Source organism: Eubalaena glacialis, chromosome 12 (assembly GCF_028564815.1).
Source record: "Eubalaena glacialis isolate mEubGla1 chromosome 12, mEubGla1.1.hap2.+ XY, whole genome shotgun sequence".
Taxonomy (NCBI): domain Eukaryota; kingdom Metazoa; phylum Chordata; class Mammalia; order Artiodactyla; family Balaenidae; genus Eubalaena; species Eubalaena glacialis.
This window is the reverse complement of record NC_083727.1, coordinates 22,328,142-22,355,531: the sequence shown is the minus strand read 5'-3', so window position 1 is coordinate 22,355,531 and position 27,390 is coordinate 22,328,142. Positions and strand designations below refer to the sequence as shown.

The 27,390-nt window shown below is 40.9% G+C and overlaps 1 protein-coding gene across 1 annotated transcript; it reads right to left on the bottom strand.

Annotated features, from left to right (window-relative positions):
- Positions 1-551: 551 nt before the first annotated feature.
- On the bottom strand, positions 552-27,171 carry HIVEP2 (HIVEP zinc finger 2). Its single transcript, XM_061207458.1, has 6 exons — positions 21,738-27,171; positions 20,557-20,711; positions 13,300-13,475; positions 9,832-9,933; positions 8,160-9,055; positions 552-2,394 (listed from the first exon to the last, which is right to left on the bottom strand). The coding sequence occupies exons 1-6, from the start codon at positions 26,904-26,906 to the stop codon at positions 1,570-1,572; spliced, it is 7,323 nt and encodes a 2,440-aa protein (XP_061063441.1). The 5' UTR covers positions 26,907-27,171; the 3' UTR covers positions 552-1,569.
- Positions 27,172-27,390: the final 219 nt, after the last annotated feature.

Genomic DNA, 27,390 nt, shown 5'->3' with positions numbered 1-27,390 from the left:
ATATAGCACAAAGATAACCCAGATTGTGTGTGTGTGTGTGTGTGTGTGTGTGCGTGCACACACGTGCGTGTGTGCGCATGTGTTGTACCCCTTCCCTTCCTTCCATTCTTCTGAACCTACAAACAAAGGCTCTGCCCACCGTCCACGCTAACCAAAGCCCATTCTAAATGTTATGTACAAAAGACATTATCCTCCCACAAGTTCTTTTCCCTGGAAAGCTTCTTTTCCGTTCCCCCTGAGATAGCCAGGAGTGTGACACTCTTCCCCTCTGCAGTAGGGTCAAGTGGCTTCCCCTAGAGCTGATGCCAACCCTGTTACCGTGCAGATTGGCTGACAGGAAGGGCTGGGGAGCAGGTCTCCGTGCCCTTCCCCGCTTCCACACCCACCCCTCAGTCCAAGCGCGACCCCTCTGTAGTAGCCTTAGTTCCAGTCACCATCTCGTGCAGCAAGAACCAAGGAGATTGCTAAGCCCAGGTCTTCTCCATGGGCAGCGCACAGCACTGCCTGCCAAGCCACCGGGCCGGCCGATAACCAAGCTCAACACAGTCCCATGTGCTTTGTCACTTTAATTTTTAAAGACACCCTAGCATAGGTCTGTGGCAACCTAGTGTCCAATTGAGTTACATAAAATTGTACCAGTGATGCACTTGTACATATTTACATGGGGTGGAATGTTTTCCCATATATTTAGATGAGTATATAGATCAACATGTTCACATAAGACCAAATACTTTTAATATTATTTATAACTGATTTATAAAGCTTTGAAAAAACTCACAATAGCACATTGTTTACTTTAATGCTTTACGGTACTATCAGTTTAAAATCACAATCAGCACTTAAGTTATAGTCAATCCAGCAAACAAGAGACAAAAAAATTTACAAGAGTTAAGAACTGACTGATACACCCTTTATCTTTTTTTTAAACTAATGCATAAGTGCAGAATAAGATACTCTAGTTTAAATATCTTGTTTACAATATACATTTTTGTTCTAGTTACGCAACAGTAAATCCCATGCTTCACATAGAAAAGCAATCCACAACATTAAGAAAAAATGTACAATTTATGAAACAAAGTAAATAAATATTAGTATTACAGAATCAGAGCTGTACATAAAAGCTGTTCAGTTTTAATCATATAAAAATATGTTTTAGTGCAACCTCACATATATATTGATGCTGTTTTGCTTTACATCATTTAGATCCAAGTGTCCAAAAAAGGAAAGAAATTACATTTATTACAAAGCAGATACACAAATTCTAAAATATGTACAAATTACTGCTAAAAAATGCTTATAAGAATATAAGCAAAGTAAAGAAAAGGCACAAACATCTGTACAATTTTAAAAGTACCAGACCCAATAGGTTAATTTCAAATTTTGTTTTGGTCAGGCTCATGATGACTTGTTAATTTACCTAATTCTTTTGATATAACAAAAGTATATATAATAGCAAACTACTGTAACTTAGGACAGGCATGCTATAAACTTGATTACCTCTATTTCTAGAAAAACAAAAACAAAAACAAAGGGGAAAATGTGGAAATGAAAGTCTCCATGCATCTTAGATCAATGTAGTTGACTCTTTTCTGACGAAGGTTCCTTGTCTTCCTCTGTGCTTGAGGGTAATTCTTTGCTGCCTTGAAAGCCCGACTGTTTGTCATCCAGACAACTCTTGCTGTAAAACGTGGAGTGAGCGAATGCAGTCTGTGATGTACCAAAATTGTCCTTTTCACCATCATGCAAGTCAGGGTGGGTAGCTGAGGTACAGGGCTGACCTGGCTCAGGTCCACTAAAGTGTCTAATGCTAACATGTGCACTTTCCAAGGGTTTCTGATGGGGCACCTGCCCCCGAACTGGCTGGTCTGCCCCCAGCAGAGTGGCCTCTTCTGTGGCAATCCGGAGGGAGGCGATGGCTTTTGTGCAAGTCTGTATGTTTTCCTCCTGTTCCCGCTCTGTTGCATTCAGGCTGTCTTCTGAAGTGCTCTGTTTCATCAGTAGCCGAGGAGAGGAGGGTGTGCTAGGTGGACCAGATGACTGCAGAGCGTGAGGAGATCGCTTCTCGTGCTGCTTAGGAACCACATAGGGATCCTTGGCGAAGGAGTCCCCTGAAGCTCCTCTCTTCTCCTCAGAGCCCTCCATTGGCAGAGGCAATGTGGGTGGAGGGTGTAAACCGGAAAGGGCCGGCGGCATGGAGTGAACCATTTGGATCCCACCAACTGGCACCATGGGGATAGGAGCTCGCACTTGCTGCTGAGAGTGGAGTGGAAGATGACTGAAGACATAGTCATTAGGACCCTCAGGGAAAAGGCTGGAGCCTGGATGTTCATAAGCACCTTCTTGGTCTCCATAGAGACTGAAGTAAGGAACCTGAGGTAATCCTCTTCTTAAATTCTGCATCGGGAAACAGAGAGCACAATGCTTAGGACCCATCACGCTTCACGCTTAGGTCAAGCTGTTTCATTCATTCACTCACTCACTCATTCTTTCAAGACACGTGAAGACAAAAATCAATCTAATAAATGTCTGATATTAGCAGGTATAAGCCCCTAGAATTTACCCATCATATCCCAAGGTTATAAGAAGGCATGTTTAAACACCAGTATCTGCTGGTTAGGCTGGTGCTTAGAGCCTTACAAGTCATCCTCTCCCTCCCCTGAATTCCCTCATTCCTCTGCCCGCTATGTCCTTTGAAGCCTAATGGATCATTTTCCATCAGACATTATTATACATTCCAAACCATGGACAATAATTAAGCTTGGGCAGAGGGGCATAGTGCTGTGTTCCCAGGATCCAACGCAATAAAGTGGTTGAGCTTCACTAAGGCAGACAGGGGTCTGAACAGAACTGGAGCCAGCCCCCAGCAGAAAGGCAGATAGTACAGCTGAGAGCATAGATCCAGGCACAGCTTGGGAACAAGTTATGTAGGGTTTCTGACAGGTATTTTAGCAAAAAAAAAAAAAAAGACACGTGAAGACTCCCTAATCTTTTTATCCATTTTTTATTTCTCAAGACAAAAGAGATTTTCTCAGCGGTCTTTTAGGATTCTTGAATGAGGCGGTGGGTCTGTGAAAAGTTGCCTTTGCTGTTAAACAGCAATGTAATAAATCATGCAGTGTGTTTTCCACTAGATACAGAGACACGTTCCAGCTCTGTTTTTTTCATAAGATGGAATGAAAAGAAAATAATGGATAATTACCAAAAAAACTTTACTGAGCCAAAAACCACTAATAATAGATTTTTTAATTCAAAAGGAAGTTAAAAGATTACCATCTGTTTACATACTGGGCAGATTTTTAATATTTTTCTTAAGTGTTGATGAATATAAATGGAGTGACAAGCCTGAAAATTAGCTTTCTTTTTTTTTTTTTTTTAGTTTTCTACAGAACAGATGACAAAATGGTGGTGATAACACAAACTGGTTATGCCAGTGTGCAAGACATTGGTCTAAATGAATAAATTCCTGCTCAGGAGACATCGAGGCAGAAGATCAGCACCAGCTTCTCCATCAAATCTTAATTCAAGGCCAGATTTTGTATGGAAACTATGCATCAAAGTAGTTAATATTAAATATTTCAAATCGTTACAACTCACATTCAACTACACAGCTGGGAACCAAAGATGATTGTGTTTTAATTCTTCTGTTTATACTACTATTTCGACTTAAATATCTTCTTGGCAATTAATGGATTAAGATACTTAAAATTGGGGGCCAGTATTCCAGACTTTATGGTCCCAGTCCTGAAAATGGAGAACTTATTTTGCATAATTGTTTCTGTAGCAAAACCCAAATTACACTGTGAGATTATCAGGTTTTAACGAGATGATGAGGTTTCAGTTACTGAGATTCATTCTTTTAATGAATCGTCATCGAAAAGAGACTCACTGTATTTTTATTTTTATTTTTTTGAGAACTTAAAATCAGAGAGATACAAATGTGTCAAATATGGTAGTAATCAGGAGAGACCAAAAAATGTTCTAATTCATTTCAAGGATGTTTCAGTTCTAAAATTCAAGATATGCTCTATACCATTAATGATTCATCCAGTTCTATTTGGATCATGAGACCAGCTCAAGAACGATAAGTAATGTATGCATCGTCTCTGCTACTCTGTACCATGCTTGGCCCTTACCCTGTTCTGGGCTTCACCTTACTCAAGCCAAAAACAAATGACTTGTGCTCAAAGTGCAGGAGAAATCATGTAATCATCAACCCTATAACGACAAGCATCTCATAAGCTAGGTAAGGGGAGAATTTTATGGTATGAGAAAGAATCATTTAAATGTTACCAAAAAAAAAAAATCGCTCTTATACTTGCTCTGGTTTAGAAAAAAGGCATGTTTCCTTCATCCATCACCACGTAAGGTGGAAGAACATAATGCCTACAATAATGACCTTTGAAGATAACCAAATGAATCTTCTTTTAATTACAGATTATCACAGATTCAAAGTTTAAAATAAAATGTAGCTTGGCTATTTTTCCATTTTGCTTTTGATTGCTATTCTGTGATGTCCACTGCATACACCTAATCAGAATGGGGGTCTGTGAGGCAGCCAGAGACACAGCTGTCCCATTTCATGAGATCTCCGAGTCAAGTCTAACAAAGGGAGTGATGAACTGTCCTCTAAAAATAGGAGGTATTCAATATGTTCAAAAGCCAATAGAATTTTGTGTTAAAAGTGTTATAGTCAGACCTTTACTGACCAGAAATTAAATGATTACAGTCACAGAAACAAGTGCACAAGTACAATTCCTATCATGTAACCACTTCCATGGCTCCAAATACTGCCAGGCTTTTCCACATATCCTCTGTCCTTGAATTGACCCTTTCTTCACCCTCCAAATAAACTCTCAAGAAGATTTTTCTACTCTAATTTTTACTCCATTTGCAACACTATTCTCATAACTTGGACCTTATCATTGTAATATCGTGAACACACTCCCATCTTACTTGAAAAATCTTGATACGGAAAGATGAATAATGAATGCATGTGTGGGTTGTGTTAAGTGAATGTGTATGTGTGTGTATATCTATACATATACCCCATGTACCAGATATTTACCCCACTCATCTTTTCAACAGTGTCAGTAGGTCCTCTGGAAGCAAAGGCTCAGAAGGAGGTAGGGGTGCAAGAGGTTCAGCTGGGGGTGGTGATGGGGGATCGGGGAGTTAATGTATGTGAAGGTAATGGGAAGAGGAAGCAGGTGGTCAGCTGGGACTGATCCAGGCTCAGCCATTGACTGGGGGCTGCTGGGGAGAACGTGGCCTTGGCTTGAAAGTGGAGGCCTAGCCTGAAGGTATGAACAGCTGGAGGCTGTCAGCTCACTGCATTCCTTACAGCTGAATGGCAAGTTCTTTCAAGGACAGAAATCTGCTTGGCCCAGCCCCCTGACTGCCACAAACATTAAGAAACTGTGGCCAAGAGGTTAATTGACTTGCTCAAGATCACACAGTGAGCATGGGATGGAACTGTAGGACGACACTTTTACTAGACAGTGTTCACGGACACTCTGTACCGAGGACCAGGACACACTTTCTTTGCCTCCTTGCTATCTATCTATCTATCAACACTTTAAAAATAGAAAAGGAAAATTTTTTGTTTAAAAAAGATGAGGCCAGAAACTGTACAATTTTTTCCTCATCATCCTTGAGCCACATATGATAAACCCTCAAAAAATATTTACTGAATGAATGAGTAAAAAACTCTTTTCTCTCTTCCTCTCTTCCTTCCTCCCTCTCTCTCTCTCTCTCTTTCCCTTTCTATTGTTTATCTATCTACCTTTCTATCTATCATATATCTACCTATCTATCATCTATCCTAAAATTAACACTAACCGGAGGGCATTAGGGAGGAAACAGCAGGATACTAGAATCTCAGTGACTGCGTATCACCTCCTCCAAACCTGCTCCCTGGGACCTACCACTCCAGACTGAACCAGGTAATGAGCATGCCACACTGGACCACAAGGTCCTTTCATGCCACAGTCACTGCCCTGTGAGCCCTTGGTCAATGTTAAACACCAAGGTATTGCTAATAGAATTTCCATCAAAAAGAATTATTTTTAGGGTTATTCCAATTTAATACGTTCATACATTGTTTAGAGAGGGGGAAGCACTCATCTACTACAGCAATCGGGAGACGTACTTCTCATAGGATCATTGATTCTTTTTTGCTCTGGCAATGAAAATCTTGTCCATACATCATAGAAAGATGAAAACCCTCTGCAGCCCCTCCAAAACGGTGTGGTAAAGCATCAAATGGGAAGCGTTCGAGACCAAGTGTCTCTGCTTGGGGAGGATCCTCAGGGAGGATTCCAAGGTCTATTCCTTCCTATCGCATGAACAAAGCAGCCTGCTAAGAATTCTCTACAGAGGATTAAACTGGGTAATAGACCAAAGTCTCAACAGTTGGGCTTCATAAATGGTAAAGTTCAACAATTCTATTAAGTATCCAGGTGAACTGGTATTAAAAAAAAAAACTGGTGCAAACTCAATGACTAATAAAAACCAATCTCCTTCCAACAACAACCTTCTGGCCATAGATCCAAAAATTAGATGAAGTCCTTCAGTCTACTCCTTCACTTCCTTTGCCCAAGTTGGCTGCGAGTTGCTATTATTTTTTAATAACAATAGTGTGTTGGCACCAAAGGGTTATTTTTTGTGGCTGTAGTTGATCAGGAACAGGAGAGCCTCATCTCACACACTTCACCAGCATCATTGGGTCTATACCAGAAAAAGCATTTTACACCCTGGATGTGGTATCCTGGTATCGGAGGGATTTCTCACTCCATTCATGCTGCAATAGCATGAACTTCAGAAGAGCCCTGCTTTCTACTTAGCACCACCAAGACACAAAAAACCTGTGGAAATGTCCCTCTTTTTCTTAGCTTGCTAATTTATTCGTTTGACAAATAGTTACAAATAGTCCTGATAGCTACGCATGTTTCTGCAGTAATTGAACCATGAAGACTAAGCTGGTGGCGGGCTTGTAAACAGAGGGTGCTGGGGGCAGGGGAGTGGAATGCAGCAGGGAGTTTTCCTAAAGTTCAAAAATGACAACCTAAGCATATAATTCAGGGTGGTGAAAAGGTGATGAGAGGGAGGAAGCTGACCACTAGGGCAATGATAAGACGGCAGAGCTGGGAGCTGGTAGTGCTTCCTTTGGCTGTGAAGGACAGTGCCGACCCACATGATGGAAATCCAGAGCAAAAAGAGAATGGCAAAGAATAGAGCCCAGGAAACAAAAAGCACATTTAAAGCGACCAAACTCCAAAGGTATCATTCCTCTGTCTACACTAGGTGCCTGCTTCATTCATTTTTTAAAACCCTACACAAGCTGAAAGAGACATCAAGGTCTACCACGCTGGTGGAATGAGGCAGGGCAGGTGCTTTTCTATGGATTTGCATAAGCCTACTGCCTAAATTTCATCCATGATTGCTGCTGTTGTTATCTTAATCTATAATGAGGGCATACCATAGAAATTGCCTCTGATGCTTTCTCCCTTAGCTTTCCCAACTCCCCATTCTCTGTGGGCTCAAGATCTCACTTTACAAGGGCACTCAGTAGCAGGAAGTGGTGGTACCAGGAAGAAAAGCATACATGTTCATGCCTTTCATTTATAAACATACCAAGGGGTTCATTCTCCCCTCTTCTGATCCCTCACTGGTTTCACATGTCCACTCACTGTGGGCAAAGTAATGAGTTTATTTTAAAATATTTTTTTTGATTGAAAGTCAATGCTAATGCCTGAATCAGAATCCTTACCTGGCAAAGAGTTACATAAATGACACCTAAATGTCCTGAGAATGTCTGTGTAGGCAGCCATGCTATTCCAAAGACTTCACCTTTTCTACTCACGCAAAGGTTTCAACTCCTGTCAATAATGAGTTAGGCTTAGAAAGCATTTAGAAAGATCTCCCCTGTTACCAGCTGGAAATGCTCTTCTCTGATGTAATACTACACTTGGGATAATACCACAGACATGTTACTGACAATAGCATGCAATAAAAATGTCTTCCTTCTATTTTCAGTAACCAAGTTTACTCCTCCCCATGAGAGAGACCCATGTCATAAAACATTTCACACTAGTGTGTCATCAAGAGACTCCAATGTGCTTGTACTTATATATTAGAAAGAGAAAGCTAATTATACTTACAGGAGGCCCCAATACAATTGGCTCTGCTTGCAAATACTGTCCCATGGACAACGGTGGGTTGTGGTATAAAGCCCTTCTGGGAGATGGTGCTCTTATGGTGGTCATGTATCTTCTCTCTCTTCTGGGAGAGAGGTCTCTTCTGGCCGTGATCTCTTTCCCAGGTGACACTGGCCTCCTTGGGGACAGATGCCTTCTTGGTGAAACATCTCTTTGTGATATCTCTCTTCTCAAGGCAGCTTCCTTTCTTGGTGAAAGATGTCTCATGGGCGACACATCTCTCCTAGGTGATAAATGTCTTCTGGGCGACAAATCTCCTTTGGGTATCAGATACCTCTTTGGTGAATTATCTCGACAGGGTGAAGAATCATATCCTGGTGAGGAATGGCGGCTGGAGGGTGAGAAGTCCCTTGGGGAGGAACTCGGCTCTGAAGACAGCATGCATTCTTCATCCATACAACTAGGGATGTCTAACCTGTCTTTGTCTGGTTCCGAGTCTGTACTTTTGCTCTGGAATAACCTCTGGTATTCTGTCATTGGAGTATCTTCACATGAGTCACTTGGTGTCATAAGCTGAGTAACCTGAATACTTGGCAAAGTAACCAAATAGCTGATCAATGAAGAATGCCCCAGGGAGCTATCAGAAGGAACCCCATGGGGCACGGCGCCAACATTCACAGGTAAGGAGGAGAATCTAGGAGGCTGGGGACTGGTGCTTCTTGATCTTGTTTTTGGTGTCAAATCTCCTTGGTCATCAAAGTCATCATCATCTTCATCATCATCATCATTATCATCTCCATCCTCACCATCCGATTCTTCAGCATCTGAGAACTGATGATCAGTTGAAATGCTGGACATGCTATGCTTCTCAGCCGCTTTGTGCAAATCTTCCATCGTTTCTGAAGCAATTGAACAAAGAGAGTGAAGATCAAGATCCAAACATGAAGGTTAGGAGCTAATTTAGGCCCCATCTCTTTCCAAAAGCTTTCCTCAACCCTCCAGCCCTTAGAGACAGTCCTATCTCTGAACTCCTATAACACACATGGGCACATACCTCTGTGACTCTAGATTGGTTCTTGTTTTTTTTTTATGTACCTATCTGGTTTCATCTCCACCCTGTAATACGGACTCCATAGTAGGACCTTATAACTCAAGCATCATACCACTCATAGAAAACCCTCAATAAATGGGTATGTAATGTTGTTAATGACGGTATTAGAGGAAAAAGAGAAGCAAGACTTGTCTCTACAGGTATAAGACCTCACGAGGCCCAGCTGACCCTCAGGTTTTCTATTGAGGTTAGTGATGGATTATTTTTGCTACTAGATTTCCTCTTAATAGGAAAAATAAGACAAATTGCTTTTCAAGTTTCCCAAAAAGTTTCATAAACTTTAAATCACCATCACAACTTAAGTGCAATTAGATTTCCTTTATGGTTCTAGATAGAAGTATTTCCATAGTAAGGCCTTTCCACCTCCTCAGCCAGAACTGAAATGCATTTCTTCTCAGTAAGTTTCAAGCAATTCAATGTGTCAGACTTCTTTTCTATATTTAGTATTTAGTAAAATGAAATGTGATCAGTATCTTTTTTAAATACCTAAATTTATTTTACCACCTTGGCCACAAAGCTCCAGCATGCACAGTAAAGAGGTCAGTCAACTAAAGTATGAAATACCTGCTTCCTCAGTTTCGGTATCATCCACTGATGTCATTGAGACCCCCAACTCCAGGCACTTCTTCATGTGTGCTTTAGATTTCATATGCTTCGTTAGGTTTCCTAGAAAATACAGCCCAAAAAAGAGCAATTAATTGGTTACCAAAATGTGATGATTGCTGCAAAATTCAGTGTGAAATGAACTGACTTGAGATAACAAAGATTTGTTTCTCGCCCCTGCCCCTTGTCTCAAACTTAAGAGGAACAATTTGGCTTCTGAAGATATTAACCCCAGACAACTTCAGCCCAATCTCAGGTTTTCTTCATTCTAGAAGACTTGTCGAAGTCTAGGGTCACAGCTTTTCAAGAGTAGGCTCAAGTACGACTGGGAATCCCAGGCTTTCCTGGCTGAGAAGGGATCTAATATCTTTGGCCCAGTTGGGCCCACCTCCTTGGACTCCATATAACCAGGATGGCACAAGCTGGGTCACACCTCTCTGAGCAACTTCAGAATGAAATATTGTCATCAACACATCCACCAGACCCCAGACCTTCTGGCATTGATCAGATATAGATTAAACTCGCAGGATCCTCACTTGTCAGAAGAAAAAATATATGCAAACTAATGTTGGGGCCAATCCTGTAAATGAATTCAAAGATCCATACAAATACTTAGCTAACTACTTATAGGAAGCATTAGTCTCAGTATTTAGCATCTATCCATCTGGCATATATCAGCAAAGTTTATGACAGCAGCTTCTAAAGTTCTGGAGCAGCAAAATTCCTTCCTTATTTATCTTGAAACTCCCACTGTTCTACGAAAAAAGAAAGAATTTTATGTCAAATATGTATTATGATGATGATAAGACATATACAATCGTCCCTTATGTAAAATGGTGTAGTACAATTGGCCCTCCATATCCACAGGTTCAGCATTCACAGATATGAAGAGCTGACTATACAGTTATACGTGTACCTAAATACATATGTGTGTTTCTATAGATTTACATAATTGCTATATGGAATGTGAGAAATTATGAAAACACTGATCCAATCACCTTTGATTTAGGAGCTATGAAATTATATATATATTGTTCCATGTCATATATATAACTTATCAAAAGAGATCCAGGAACTAATTCAGTTGTAAGGGCCATATTATTATCTTTGCGCTTTGACGCTGCTTTAGTAACACAGCAGCAAATGCTTTATTTTTAAGAGTAGGCTCATTGAATCTAGATGGAAACCCAGCCTGCTGAAATAGTTTATTCCCCTTGTAGGAGTGTTTAGCTTACTATTAATGTAATATATGAGCCACAACTCTAAACTAGGGCACTGTTGTTTATTATTTTATTTATATTACTTTATTTTTTACTTAACGTTTGGCTTATTGCTCATATACCTATAAATTTTATGTGGTATTTTGATAACTCCAAACATAGAAATATGTTCTGGCCCTTATTGCTCTTTTTAATCAAAAAAATTATATCTACAATTTTTCTAAAGATCTAAAAAATTTTTATAGACATATCATCAAGAATTCTACAATCTGTAAATTAATTAAATATATCTATAAATTAATGGAAATCATCTGCTTCTGTAAGGGTGCAAGTGATCTGAGTATGTGGACATATGTAGATGTTAGGTATGTCAAGATAGATTTTTTAGATCTTAGTATGTGTTTCTTCTCCTATATTTTTCTTTCCACTCGTTTCAAGTAGGCAGTCAGGTTTTGCACTCTCATCCTCAGGGTAGGTTTGTAGTTAGAAATAGGGCTCAGAAACAACCCCACCCTGATTTTGCCTTATTGAAGTCTTGAACATCTGAAGGATTATAGCAAAGAGAGGGGAGCAGGATGGCAGGAAAGGGCACCTGGAGAAGTGACACAGGCACAGAGGAGGTACCGGTCCTACAAGTGCGCTCTGATTCTGTGCTCAGATGACATGACAACAAGCACTTCAGCCGGAAGTGAAAACTGGCGAGGGGTTTCCCAGGATGATCTACTCTTTTTAAGATTCCAAGATATTTGTACTTTCCCGAAGGGTGACAAGGAAACTCCAGTAATGACCAAGAATAAATTATTTCCTGCTAAAACTCCAAGACAATGGTTCAAAGCCAAATTTAATTTGGGAAAAAAGAAATAGCTATGTGACGTTTCTTCACGCAGTGTTTCATGCAGCTATACCTACAGTTAACTCATATGCCCAGGGAATATCAGTTGTAATGACTGGTGGATTTGCAGTATCTCCTAAAACCAAAGTTTATATTTTCTTATGTCCTAGGGAGTCTCTCAGTGAAGTTCTATGTAAAAGGTCTTGATTGTGCAAAAGTGGATGGTATTTAAAGGACCTTATGTTTATCTCCTTTGAAATGCAAATGAACACTCCCTCCCCCTCTTTCTGGCTTACAAAGAGGCATACTTATAATATAAATATCTTTTTAATAAAGAAGAAACAGATACGTTGAGAGGCTACACATTTTTACTTCTGACAAACCAATAAAGACAATTTAGGATTTTGTGTATAAGAGAAAATAGGTACACATTTCTCTACCAAAGATTATTTTATTTGATATTTATTTTTCTTGATGGGTAGTGGAGCAGATTAATTGGCATGCAAATCTAAAGTTAAAACATTGGAAAATGTTAGTGTGAGGTTAGTGAGGGTGTGTCTAGAGGATCCATTAGTACTTCTACAGTAAGTAGTAAAACATACTTCTACAGAAGTCATCCACCTCTAATTCACTACTATTTGTAATCTGAGAACACTGGGTTTATAAACATTTTCATAATTTTATAAAATGATAGAAATATAATTGAAGCAACCTTTTAGTATAAAATATTTTCATATAAATCTACCTTCTAAAACCAGATTTTTTTTAAAAAAAGAGAATATCATTTCAAGGCAAGTCTTAGTTTTATGAGATTAATAGCTGTGGCCTGAGAGTAAGAAATTGTCTCCGTGCTGATAAATACACAGAATACAAGCTATCAAATTTCTATGCATAATTAATGCAAGTGTGGATGGAGGGGCCCACCGGGGAGTCTGCGGGTCTCTACATCATTTATAATCTTGAAACTGACCATGGGCACATGTTTTCTTTCCGGCTGCTGCCTTGCTTTTCTAATGCCATGGCATGGATTATCTCCCTGCAGTATTTCAATACCGGTGCAAAGATTCTCTAGACCACATAACGTTTCCAACATGAGGTAATAGCTATCCAGGCAATTCTTAGCCACTTCCTTTGAGACAACTAGCCTGGACCTAAGTCTGTAGCTCTTACTTAGGTCATAAAAGGAGCCTCACTGTCTCATGTACATCCTCAGACCACTTAACATGAAGAGGAAAATACATTTTGTGGGGTCACATTTTCACAAAGAAAACCAACTAATTGTCGATGACAGTTATAAAATAGTATTCAGAATCTGGAGCAGCCATAAAAAAAAGTGTTTTTCCTCTCAAAAAAAAAAAAAAAAAATCAGACCTGTACCTTTTGTTTTGAAGGCGAAATTACATAACTTGCATACATAAGGCCGGACATCAGTATGAGTGCGGATATGCTTTTTGAGCATGCTCGGTTTCTTACAGCGAATCCCACATTCTTCACAAATGTACTTTCCACGTCCACGTCCTCTGACATATACATAATCTTCATTTGACTTATACCTTTTAAAAAAGGGAAAATACAGTGTGTTTCCAAATACTTTTGCATGTTATACATCAAACCGAAAGCTAATCATTTGCAAGACAAATTTTTAGGAGGGACTTTTACAAACAATTATTCAACTTTATTTCTACAAAGCCTGTGAAATCTATGCAGTAAAGTCCTGAAAGAACAGATTTGGCATTGTAAATACAAGGGAATTTTTTTCTACATGGAGTTCAAAATGGAATTGGCTCTTCTATGAAGTGTAAATATATGGACTCCGTACAGATGTTCAATGGGCTTATATAAGCCTCAAAGAGTTGCAGAGCTGTGTACCTCACTGCCTCTGGCCAAGAAACATCCAAAAGGTTATACTAGCATATTTAAATCATCACATATCATTTGTTAACATTCCATCATCTAAGATGTGCATACACAACACACATACCCCTCTGAATTTGCTAGAATAAATATAACTGATTATAGAATTCTTCATTGCAAGTTTCTACTCTATTTTTACAATCCTGGCACGAGAGTCAGAAATTTCTAGCTTCCACAGGCTGAGCTGAGCTCACCAACTGTTGCCTACAGATTTGATCTGCTCTTCCCAAGGACCATGAATCTGTACTAAAGTGAAGTCTAAATTTCAAGTGGCTTCTGGAAGGTACTGTTACATAATGAAAACTAGAAATTCTATTTTTCAATCAAATTTGCATTTGTTTCTGGAAGGATTTAATAGAGAAGTTTGAAAGGATAACTGAGGTCATCTAGTTTAATTAAATCAGTTAGATGAGCAAAGTCTTAGGTATTCACTGTAATTATCAATGGAAGAAACCTATCTAGTGCTCACCATCCATCACATTTTGTTTAGAATACAGGGAAACATGACCTATCATAGAGTACAGCAGCATTCTACTGAATAACTCAATGAATATCATTATCTCTTAAATCTCAGGCTAGAATTATGAGTCTAATGTCATTCTTGGGAAGATATTCCTTTCGAAGGGCTCTTTTTATAACTTCAAAAGGTAAAGTGACCTACAAAATGCCCTAACTCAGTGTGGACTGACTTAAAGGCACTAGATTTACAGTTTTGTTTTGTTTTGTTTTACATTCTAAGAGCACTGCAAACTTCTCTGTTTTGTTCTAGCTAATCAATCATCAGAAATAAAAGCAAGTTCAACTTCATTTGTCCAATCCACTGAAGAATATTTAAGAGAGAAAATCCATCCAACATATTTAAATATCCACTCTGCTATGGATACTATTTAATCTTAACATTATCTATTTTTTGGTCAGTACCAATCCAGGTGAGAATTGAGTAGTATCAGAAATATGAATAGTCAGTTTTGCATGCTTTCTGCTCCTTTAAATCTTTCCCACTTAGGGACAAGGAATTTCCAAAGTCAACTTTTTCTTCAAAACTATTTTGAACTTTATCTTTCATCTCACATTGTCTTTTGTAATAAAGAAGAAGAGAACCTAAAGATGCAAAATATCTTTCATCTTTTAATATCACTATTCTCTGCCCAAAACTGGATGAAATTACCTAAGGACTATAGAATAAAACAAATAATTTTATAGAAAGCAACTTTTCTTCAGGGAAGGGTACTTTAAGCTTACTGTGGCCCAGGCCCATCATTGTACTTGATGAACAATGTATTATCTTCATATAACACTATTTTAATGTCTCAGCTGATTAACTTGCTTCCAGAATGAAGACAGAGTAAATTTTGTATAAAATATAACTGTATTAGAAAAGTCTGCACAAATAAAATATTTACCCTTCAACAGTTCTGCAGACCCATGAATTTACTTGATACAAGAATTAATGGATTTTGAAAAAATAATTAAAAGATAGGATGAATTGGGCAATTGGAATTGACATGTATACACTGATGTGTATAAAATTGATGACTAATAAGAACCTGCTGTATAAAAAAATATAAAATTAAATTCAAAAATTAAAAAGAAAAAAAAGCATTAATGGATTTTGAAAAAATAATTAAAAGATATGTTTAAATAAATTACTAAGTCTATGAATTAAATAGTAATAAGAAACATATATACTTAAAAATTTGGTCAGTAATACTTTTTTTTTGAACTTATCACTTTGCAATTGGCAAAATAAGAGGTGGTAACACACTTCTTGGAATAAACAGCTGATTACCACCAGGCAGAAGATGGATCACAGATTAAGGAATGATATCAATTACAGGAAAAAATCTGTAAAAAATACAAACACATGGAGGCTAAACAATACACTGCTTAATAACCAAGAGATCACTGAAGAAATCAAAGAGGAAATCAAAAAATACCTAGAAACAAATGACAATGGAAACATGATGACCCAAAACCTATGGGAGGCAGCAAAAGCAGTTCTAAGAGGGAAGTTTATAGCAATACAATCCTACCTCAAGAAACAAGAAACATCTCAAATAAACAACCTAACCTTACACCTAAAGCAATTAGAGAAAGAAGAACAAAACACCCCCAAAGTTAGCAGAAGGAAAGAAATCATAAAGATCAGATCAGAAATAAATGAAAAAGAAATGAAGGAAACAATAGCAAAGATCAATAAAACTAAAAGCTGCTTCTTTGAGAAGATAAAATTGATAAACCATTAGGCAGACTCATCAAGAAAAAAAGGGAGAAGACTCAAATCAATAGAATTAGAAATGAAAAAGAAGTAACAACTGACACTGCAGAAATACAAAGGATCATGAGAGATTACTACAAGCAACTATACGCCATAAAATGGACAACCTGGAAGAAATGGACAAATCCTTAGAAAAGCACAACCTCCTGAAACTGAATCAGGAAGAAATAGAAAATATAAACAGACCAATCACAAGCACTGAAATTGAGACTGTGATTAAAAATCCTCCAACAAACAAAAGCCCAGGACCAGATGGCTTCACAGGAGAATTCTATCAAATATTTAGAGAAGAGCTAACACCTATCCTTCTCAAACTCTTCCAAAATATTGCAGAGGGAGGAACACCCCCAAACTCATTCTACGAGGCCACCATCACCCTGATACCAAAACCAAAGATGTCACAAAGAAAGAAAACTATAGGCCAATATCACTGATGAACATAGATGCAGAAATCCTCAACAAAATACTAGCAAACAGAATCCAACAGCACATTAAAAGGATCATCCACCATGATCAAGTGGGCTTAATCCCAGGAATGCAAGGATTCTTCAATATATGCAAATCAATCAATGTGATACACCATATTTACAAATTGAAAGATAAAAACCATATGATCATCTCAGTAGATGCAGAAAAAGCTTTTGACAAAATTCAACACCCATTTATGATAAAAACCCTCCAGAAAGTAGGCATAGAGGGAACTTACCACAACATAATAAAGGCCATATATGACAAACCCACAGCCAACATCATTCTCAATGGTGAAAAACGGAAACCATTTGCACTAAGATCAGGAACAAGACAAGGTTGTCCACTCTCACCACTATCATTCAACATAGTTTTGGAAGTTTTAGCCACAGCAATCAGAGAAGAAAAAGAAATAAAAGGAATCCAAATCAGAAAAGAAGAAATAAAGGTGCCACTGTTTGCAGATGACATGATACTATACATAGAGAATCCTAAAGATGCTACCAGAAAACTACTAGAGCTAATCAATGAATTTGGTAAAGCAGCAGGATACAAAATTAATGCACAGAAATCTCTTGCATTCCTATACACTAATGATGAAAAATCTGAAAGAGAAATTAAGGAAACACTCCCATTTACCACTGCAACAAAAAGAATAAAATACCTAGGAATAAACCTGCCTAAGGAGACAAAAGACCTGTATGCAGAAAACTATATGACACTGATGAAAGAAATTATAGATAATACAAACAGATGGAGAGATATACCATGTTCTTGGACTGGAAGAATCAACATTGTGAAAATGACTATACTACCCAAAGCAATCTACAGATTCAATGCAATCCCTATCAAACTACCAATGGCATTTTTCACAGAAGTAGAACAAAATATTTCACAATCTGTATGGAAACACAAAAGACTCCGAATAGCCAAACCAATCTTGAGAAAGAAAAACGGAGCTGGAGGAATCAGGCTCCTGGACTTCAGACTATACTACAAAGCTACAGTAATCAAGACAGTATGGTACTGGCACAAAAACAGAAATATAGATCAATGGAACAGGATAGAAAGCCCAGAGGTAAACCCATGCACATATGGTCACCTTATTTTTGATAAAGGAGGCAAGAATATACAATGGAGAAAAGACAGCTTCTTCAATAAGTGGTGCTGGGAAAACTGGACAGCTGCATGTAAAAGAGTGAAATTAGAACACTCCCTAACACCATACACAAAAATAAACTCAAAATGGATTAAAGACCTAAATGTAAGGCCAGACACTATCAAACTCTTAGAGGAAAACATAGGCAGAACACTCTATGACATAAATCACAGCAAGATCCTTTTTGACCCACCTCCTAGAGAAATGGAAATAAAAACACAAATAAACAAATGGGACCTAATGAAACTTAAAAGCTTTTGCACAGCAATGGAAACCATAAATAAGATGAAAAGACAACCCTCAGAATGGTAGAAAATATTTGCAAATGAAGCAGCTGACAAAGGATTAATCTCCAAAATTTATAAGCAGCTCATGCAGCTCAATATCAAAAAAACAAACAACCCAATCCAAAAATGGGCAGAAGACCTAAACAGACATTTCTCCAAAGAAGATATACAGATTGCCAACAAACACATGAAAGGATGCTCAACATCACTAATCATTAGAGAAATGCAAATCAAAACTACAGTGAGGTATCACCTCACACCAGTCAGAATGGCCATCATCAAAAAATCTACAAACAATAAATGCTGGAGAGGGTGTAGAGAAAAGGGGACCCTCTTGCACTGTTGGTGGGAATGTAAATTGATACAGCCACTATGGAGAACAGTATGGAGGTTCCTTAAAAAACTAAAAATATGACCCAGTAATAACCATAATAACCAATAACCCAGTAATAACCAATAACCATACAACCCAGTAATCCCACTACTGGGCATATACCCTGAGAAAACCATAATTCAAAAAGAGTCATGTACCACAATGTTCATTGTAGCTCTATTTACAATAGCCAGGACATGGAAGCAACCTAAGTGTCCATCGACAGATGAATGGATAAAGAAGATGTGTCACATATATACAATGGAATATTACTCAGCCATAAAAAGAAACGAAATTGAGTTATTTGTGGTGAGGTGGATGGACCTAGAGTCTGTCATACAGAGTGAAGTAAGTTAGAAATAGAAAAACAAATACCGTATGCTAACACATATATATGGAATCTAAAAAAAAAAAATATATATATATATATATATATATATAGTTCTGAAGAACCTAGGGGCAGGGCAGGAAAAAAGAAGCAGACGTAGAGAATGGACTTGAGGACTTATATATACTACCAAATGTAAAATAGATAGCTAGTGGGAAGCAGCTGCATAGCACAGGGAGATCAGCTCAGTGCTTTGTGACCACCTACAGGGGTGGGATAGGGAGGGTGGGAGGGAGACTCAAGAGGGAGGGGATATGGGGATATATGTATATGTATAGCTGATTCACTTTGTTATAAAGCAGAAACTAACACACCATTGTAAAGTAATTATATTCCAATAAAGACGTTAAAAAAAAAAAAAAAGGAATGATTGGGACATAGCCCATAACATGGCACAATGAAATGAGGAGAAAATTAAATATGGCCCAATCCTTTTGGATCATCAAAACACAGCAATAAAATGTTCACATATGCTTTTTCATTTGTGTCCTTCGTTAGTGGAGATGGGCTCCCCAAAGCATACAGTAACTGTGAAAGTCTCGCTAATCTAGTACAAGTGCACTGTTATGAAGAAGACTGCTGAATGTAAGGGTTGATTCAGTCACAGGGATCACTCAGTCTCTATAAAGATAAAATCTCTATTTCTCTTGTTTGTATTAAAAGATGAGGAATGTGAAAAAATACTGAGACAAGCTTCATGACTACAAACAGCTGTGGCTTTAGTGGTGACAATACTAGGCATCCATCCAAGGGGGCCAACCTTACCAGGGAACCAACTTTGATAATCCATCTCCAAACTGGTAAATCTATGTGAGAAATTGATACTTCATATCACCAACCACTCAACAGTTTAGAGTCAAACAGATAACATTATTTTGTTCTCCAAATATAATTAGAATAAATTCATGCTCATGGAAATATGTAAATTATAGATCTGTTGCAAAGATAAGGTAGACACATCACAATCCCCAAACGTGGTTACGTCCTTTAAAATTTTTAAATTTTAAAGCAAAAGTCTGGGCTTTTTCTCCCCTGTGACTAGATTTAAGACACCTTTCTATCAAAATCTAAAACTGGACATTACACATACATGCAGTGTTTCTTAACTAGATAGACAACAAAATCATTGAACCTTATTACTTGAGTTTCTGCAACTCAGAATTCAACATTTAAAAATAAATTCCTAAAGACAGAGAAACTGTCACAGACCAGAGAAGTTTGGGGAAACATGACAACTAAATGCAAGGTGGTGCCCTGGCTTGGATACTAGAACAGAAAGAGGGTATTGAAGGAACTGGTGAAATCCCAATAAGGTCTGGACTTTAGGTAATAATAAAAACAATAAAATAAAACTAGTTTCTAGGTTTATACATGAGTGTGCATGACTGCACTTTTGTAAGCATAGGATAAAAATATGTCCATAAGTAACACAACTAATGCCTATAAAAATAATACCAAAGAATGAACAAACTTAGACAATATCAAGAGTCCAGCAATTTAGTCGATTTCATATTAAATTAGAGGTATGAAAATTTAAGGCAGAAGTTCGAACCATATACAATAGGGACATTTTCATTAAAAGCAAGTCATGAAAGCAAGGGCACGAGCTCATTATCTATTACCAGACAGACTTCATAAATGTGTATAGAAAAAGGAATTTGCTTTATGCTTCAGACCAGAGGAGATACGACTTTTCCATGCAGAGACTCAGGACCATTTATGCTGAATTTAATGGAATACTTTAAATTTGCACATGTGTTTCCTTACCCTCCTTCAAAGATTTTAATTCGAATGGGCTCAGCTTGTTTGGAGCCAATATCCTTATCTCCATGAATATCTCCTTTCCCTCTTTCCTTTAAGATATTTCCCATTAGTTTCCTTTCTAGCTTGCTGCCAAATAAAAAGGTCGCATCAGGTTTCATCTGTAGGCCAAAAAGAGAGAATCATTTCGTATGCATTCCCTAAGACACAGAGGAAGCGCACACATCCCACTCTTCCATGGTCTCTGAAAATCAGCCTAAACTCCATGCTAAAAGGCCATAGGCTGGCTACATAAAATAAGGGACAACAGGGATAAAATCAGAAAAGATGACAGTTTCTACAGAATAAATTCAACATTCTGTTAAAAAAAAAACCCAACAAGACCCCACTAGCACTTACACTGTACACTAATAACAATGTTAAAAACATGTTCTGTTTTTGGAAGTAGCAATTCAAGCAATCTCTATGCGTTTAGAAAATATTCTCAAAAATTATTAAAGAGAAATGGTAACTGAAATGAGTAAATATATTTTATTTATTACATATTTTTGTTTAAGACCCCCAAGTACTTCTTTATTAATTTAGCATAAATTCCAAAGTGGCCCTTATTAATATTTTTATAATCCTACATGTAAGGCAATAATTGTTCATGTAGGAACGAACCTGCTAATCCCTTGGAAAAATGAGTTTTGAGAGAAATATATTAAAAATAAATTTTAGTAAAACGTATAGCCAATGGGAACAACCCCTCCCTCAGAAGTTCGCAAAGTTCAGTTCTAACACCCTGCAGCCTCCTTCCTGATCTTTCCTCTCCTGTGCCCACTCCCTGTTCTATGTCCTCATTTCACAATTTCCTGAAGTCCTCACGTCAAAGGAAAGTTGGTCTGCTAGGTCACTAACACAGGTCAGAACGGAGAGGAACTCAAAGGAGTTAGTCCCTGCGGTGGGATTTCACTGCACCTGGCTGAGGAGATACTTTGTGCTTGGTACTTTCCTAAGTACTGACTGGTACTGACCCCTCATAACTAAGTTCAGGGTCAATGGGTAAGGCCTGTTTGCAGAGGACCCCCTCCCCAACTCTGGTCTTCATTTTACTTGTATGTTTTTTTCCGTACGTCCTTCACTACGTATTCTGCTCAGCAGTCAAATCCACAACACAGAATGCTTTCAGAAACAATATTTGTTACCTGAGCAAACTGCTTCCAAGCACTTGATGACGTAAGCTTGCCGGCTCCAGGCCTGTGCATAGCAGCCAGGGTATAAATTTCTGCGGTGATTTTTTGCTTGGACCTCAGAAGAGCCAGCGTGGTCTTGGTGTTCAATCCTGATGGGTTTGGGTTACAGGAACTAATGCACCATGAAGCATATACCGAGGACTTGAAGGTGGCCTGTTGCACGTAATTGGGTTTTGTATAATTCAAGAAGCACCAACTCACAGTCGTTGTCGTCCGCAGACTCGGGAACTGCAGAATCTGCTGGAAATCTACCACGTCCGTGAAAAGAAGAGTCGAATTTGCCACTTTCCCGCTTGGGTCAGACGCTCTGGGGACCAGCACGCCGGCAGGCAGCTTCTGGCCCTTTCCTTGCTCTTCAAGCTGACTATCCCCGGGCGGCAATGAGGAAGTCTGCGGGCTCATGCTCATATCAGACGCCGTCTCATCAATGTCTAACTCATCTGAGGACTCTTTGCTTTCAGAAGGCCCACTGGACTTCTGCCCCAGAGCGGGTGCCCTGGAGCTTGGAGGGAAGGGCTCCCGCAAGGGCCCGCTGGCAGACGGATGGTCTTGAGATGAGGAGGGGGACAGCGAGGAGAAGGACGATGACACTGACGGCAAGCCATCCTTTGGCTCAGAAGCACAGCCCTGTCGAACCAGCTGGGGTTTCTGTGGGCGGGAGAGATCCTTTTTGATGTCTGAGTTGGTCAGCTCCACGGCGCTGAGCTCCTCCACGATCTGTCCATACATCTTTTCCTCCTTGACCCTTTTCTGCTGCTTTGTTTCCATGAAGAGTTCCAAGCTGCTGGCTGGAGAAAGCATCCGCTTGCTGCCTCCCAGGGTGGCGACGCTGTCCGAGGTGGAAGGTAAACATAAGGGGATCGAGGATTCCAAGCCAAGGGGTATGGTCTGAGGTACTTTCCAGATGGGGCACTTTTCCAAGCCTGCGTGCTGCCCCAATACCTGGGCAATGTCAAATCCTATCCCTTGCATGGCCGGGTTGGTTACCAGTGTTCTTTGGGTCACATTCTCGTCGACTTTGCATATGACGATGGCAGGGCTGTTCTGCCCAAGCATCTGAGAAATGCTTGTGTACATGACACTCCCATAGGACGGTACGTGGGTCTGGATCCTAACAGGAACCACTGTTCCTGGTAAGGACTGTAAAGGCCCAGCGTTTGCTGAGGTGAACTCTTCTTGAAGAACGTGCTCGGAGGGAGTATCTGTTGACTTGGTGCTCTCCCCTGATGGAAACTTTGGAAGAAGGTTCTTGGAGTGTAGCCCTGATGTTCCTGAATAACCCGGGTAGGTTTGCTCTTTCGTGTGCGCATAATCAGCGGATTTCTTTCCAGTGTGCTCTGCCACAGGCTCCAAGGGGTAGCTGGGGTGAACTTCTGCCTGGAAAGAGGGCTTTCCATAGCTCTTTGGAGCGTGCTGAGCAAGGGGACGGGGGAAGTGCGCCTGCCACCAGGGGGGCTGCTGAGCTGGGAAATGAACCATACAGACAGTAGGATATTGGAACTGAAACAAGGTGTTCTGGATTGGAGAAAACGGAAGAGTCTCTTGATGTGGAAATAAATGGGGCTGTTCAGTCAAGTGCTTGCTTGTAATATAGGATGTCGGTTGTATCAAGGGATTTCTCAGAGATTCCTGACTATCCAGGTGCATGATCTGTTGCTGGGCCAGGTGGAGCGGTCCTGAGCTCAGCTGGGCACAGGGACCCACAACCTGCTTCCCTGGGTCCTCTGCCTGAAGGGCGGGCAGCACAGAGCCCGGGGCGTGGTGCCACGTGGACCTGAGGCTGGCGTGCAGATGCTCCAGTTGCTCCTGCTTTACGCTCAGATCCGCCCCGGCCTCCCCCTGGGCGATCTCGGGAGAGCCGCTGAAAGAAGCCTGCCGCACCAGAAAGCATTTCTTTCTCTCCCGGGATGGGGACAACGCGGATGCCGACGCCCCTGCCACCGGAGCATGGGACAGATTCCCATAATCAAATGATTTGCTCCGAATTTCTGGGACTTCCGTTGGGTGAGGACAAGGCATCTGCTCGGACGAGCAGCGTCGCATCTCCTTTTGGTGGTGGTGGCCGGGGACGGACAATGAGTACGAACCAGCAGGGACGGTCAAAAACTCCGAGTGCTTCCCAAACTCATCCGGCTTGGGAGGTGCCGCAAGCTTCATGGTTTCTTCTCTTTCGAAAGACATGGAGAAACTGGAGCTGTGGGACAAGTTACTTTCTTGACTGGGGCTGCGGGAGAGGCCGGTGCCTGTGGATTCAAAGCTGGATTCCCCGGAGGAGTGCTCCATATCCGCGAGTCGCAAACGCTTCTTTTTGGGCGGCAGCTTCTCGGCCGGGAGCTGGGAGAGGGTCTCACTTCTTTGGGGCCACTGAAATTCCTCCACCGGCTTTTCTGGCTCTTTACTCTGGGCCTCCTTCTCCTTCTCTGGCTTGTCAGGCTCCTCGGTCACGCGGATCTCGGGGACTTGGATGTTGTGCTGACGCACGAGGCGGGGCTGCGCGTGGTAGGGCGGCTGCGGGACCGGCTGCGAAGGGGATGGTTTCCCCCCGCCTTCCGTGCTCTCCCCGGGCGGAGCCCACTCTGGGCTCACCGGGGCTTCTGAGATCTCACTGTCACAGGTCTCGGAAGGTGACGAGGCTTTCTCCTGGGCGCTAGCGGCGAGTTCAGCGGACTCGGACCTCTCAAATGAATTGGGGCGGCTCAGCGAGTTCGTATGCTGAATCACAGAGATCACATTGCCGGGAGGTTTCCTGCCCCCTCCGTCCGACGGCTTGTCTGAATCAGCAGCTGCGGGTGACTCCTCTGACCCAAGAGATGGACTTCCAGATGGCAGCGGGGGTCGACACGGGTCAAAGCGCTCAGAGTGACCATGAGAAGGGTTTTCCTGTCCAGCCAGGCCGAATCCACTCCTGGCTCCTTCCTGCATCTGCAATTTGGGCTCGTAATCTGACGTCGTGATGCCCATGGGCGTGCTGACGACGCTACTGCAAATCATTGGGGTGTCCTCCTCGTCCCCTACACTCTTCTCTTTCCGGCGTTTTCGATTTTCACAAGTAGTTCCAAACATGGTTGGCACTCCCTGCAATGGCACCGAAGGATCCATGAAATACTCTCCGCCGTGTTTCAAGGGGCTGATGCAGGAAACATCCCTGTAGCTCTGCTTCGGTGTCTCAGAGTCCTCCCACTTCTTATAGGGCTTCCGACAGACATCATAGTCGTACCCAACCCTGTCCCCAGGAATCAATTTCTTTTCCTTCAAGGAGGGACCTGTGACGCTCTTTGACATCCTGCCATGGTGTTCTGCTTCCACGTGCCCCTCCTGTACCGAAGGCAGCTCAAAAGCCGCTTGTCTTCTTAACATGCGCTGAGGGGGTATTCCTACAGTCCCTGGATAGAACACATCGTCAGAACCAGTCATCCGTTCATCAAATGAGTGACTTCCTCTCAAAGAAGGAGGAAGACTTAAATTAGTTGCTGAAGAAGTTGGCATTGAGTTGCTTCTAATAAGGGGTGAAGAGTCAACAGGAGCTTCTAGGAGAACTGGGCTGCTGCCTTGGAAACTGGCTGGATAAAGTTTTCCTTCATTCCTGATAGATGATGGAATAGTCTGGGATTGTCTTGACTCGCTGTTGAATTTAGTGGATTTCAGCATGCTTGTCTGACTGGGGTCGATCTCTCCCTTGCTTGGGATCAGCTGTGAAACAGGATCTTCAAACATCTTGACATCCAACCTGGTGTTGACGTGAGGTAATGAGTCCATGGTGCCCTTCCTACCCATCGTGGCGCGCTCCTGACTTGTGGTTGTAACACTGAGTGTATTTCTCGGACTAAGCCGACAGTATTTTCCAAAGATGATTTCTTCATAAGACTTTGCATTTGTGTTTGGAGGGCTTATCTGCTGCTCTGCACTTTCTGAGCGGGAAAAGTAACCAGAGTCAGTGCTTCCTTTACTGTGCGGGCTCAGAAGGTTTAGAGATGGCTCAGAATCTTGTCCTTTTTTCTCTGACAGTCTTAGTGCAAGTTTCTGTTTAACTGTGTGAGAGTCATCGGCCTTAGTACTTAAAGACGGATTTGGTAGCATATCAGTGCCAATATACTGAGAACTTTCATTAGGTAAAGGAATCCCGCTTTTGGGGATAATCAAAATCGGCACCTTCATTGGACCTCCCAGGGATTCTTCCAGTGACCCATGATAGACACCTCTGCTGGCGATATCCAGCGGCATGGGTGGGCCAGGACTCATTTTGTCAGAAGCCTCAACAAACAAAGAACTCTCCTCATCTGTGTCTGTACTCTGTTCACCGTCTGAATGTATTTCTGCTTCTACATCAATAAAACTGGCCTCTAGGTCCAATTTAGATACAGCTGACTCTGTGAAAGGGACTAATCCTGCCTTAATTGCATGGGCATGCGACTTCCTGTGCTTGTACAAATTGCTCTTTGTCTTGAAAGAGAAACCACAAGGTATACATGGATATGGCCGCTCACCAGTATGGGACCTGATGTGTTTTTTCAATACGCTGGGTTTGGCACACGCCCTGCTGCAGTAAGGGCAAATGTACTTGCCGGGCTTTTTGGGTTTGTGCTCTTTTTTGTGAGCATCTTCCGACTGTTCGATACTTTTCTGGGAGTATTGGCTGTAAGCAGGGTTCAGACTTGAAATCTTTTTTCTAGGATAACCACCACTGTGGCCGTGTATAGGAAAGGAAAATAAGTCCTCGGAGGCAACAGATGGCAAAGGGCCAGGGAAAAGCCACGGAGGGCCTTCAAGGCTCTGATGTGGCTTGTTGCTGTGCATGACCCCCTGTGGCAATGAGTGCTGAGGGAAAGAGAGTGAATGTTGGCATGAATAAGGACTCAGACGGTGCGGTGGGTATTGCTTCTCTGTGACTTGCTGTGCCACTTCGCTAGGTGAGGCCAGTTTCCCAGAACCAAAGAGTTGTGCTGATGCTGTGTTTCCGATATGCTCAGGATCTATTTGTGGTGGCCTCTGTCCTTCTTGACTGCCAAAAGTGCTCATCTTAATAACAGCTGATTGTTCCTGTCTCCATCTACCTGATGCTTTATCAGTTTCTCCAGACCTTGAGGTAGCTTTTTGTCCTAGAGCTGTGTCCCCAGTGTCCATTTTGTTACACAAGGTCTCAAGTGCTAGTTCGCTTGAAAGCCGTGCAGACTCATGGAGTGTCTTCAAAGCTGTGCCTTTCAAAGCTTGCTTGCTTCCATGTTCCAGGGTGTCTGCAAACTTGCTGAGTGCTCCTTCTCTTTGGAACCTTCCACACCCACACCGTAGTCTATGGGCATTAGATGGTAATGTCCTTGGACCGGGGCTATAACACAGTTCTCTCCATTGTAGAAATGTCCATCCAAAAGCTAAGTGCAAATCTATAAAGATTTCTTATGGCATTTGAATATTTTCAACTAGGGTGAAATTGGGGTGATGAATATTCTAGGAGAAATTTTGCCCATCAACTAGAGCAAAGTTCAATTGCCAGTTTCACTAAGACAAAATGGTCTGAAAGAAAACGAAACACAAAGAGATTGTCATAATAGTTATCAGCAAGAAACCAAAACCAATCCTAAATAAACAGCCTGAAATTGGATAAATTGAA

Coding starts and splice junctions, on each gene's coding strand:
- HIVEP2 (XM_061207458.1), bottom strand. CDS start 26,906: ATGGACACTGGGGACACAGCTCTAGGACAAAAAGCTACCTCAAGGTCT. Junction 20,712..21,737: donor CTTGGAAGCAGTTTGCTCAG/GTAACAAATATT, acceptor TTTGGCCTACAG/ATGAAACCTGATGCGACCTT. Junction 13,476..20,556: donor ATTAAAATCTTTGAAGGAGG/GTAAGGAAACAC, acceptor CTTTTTTAAAAG/GTATAAGTCAAATGAAGATT.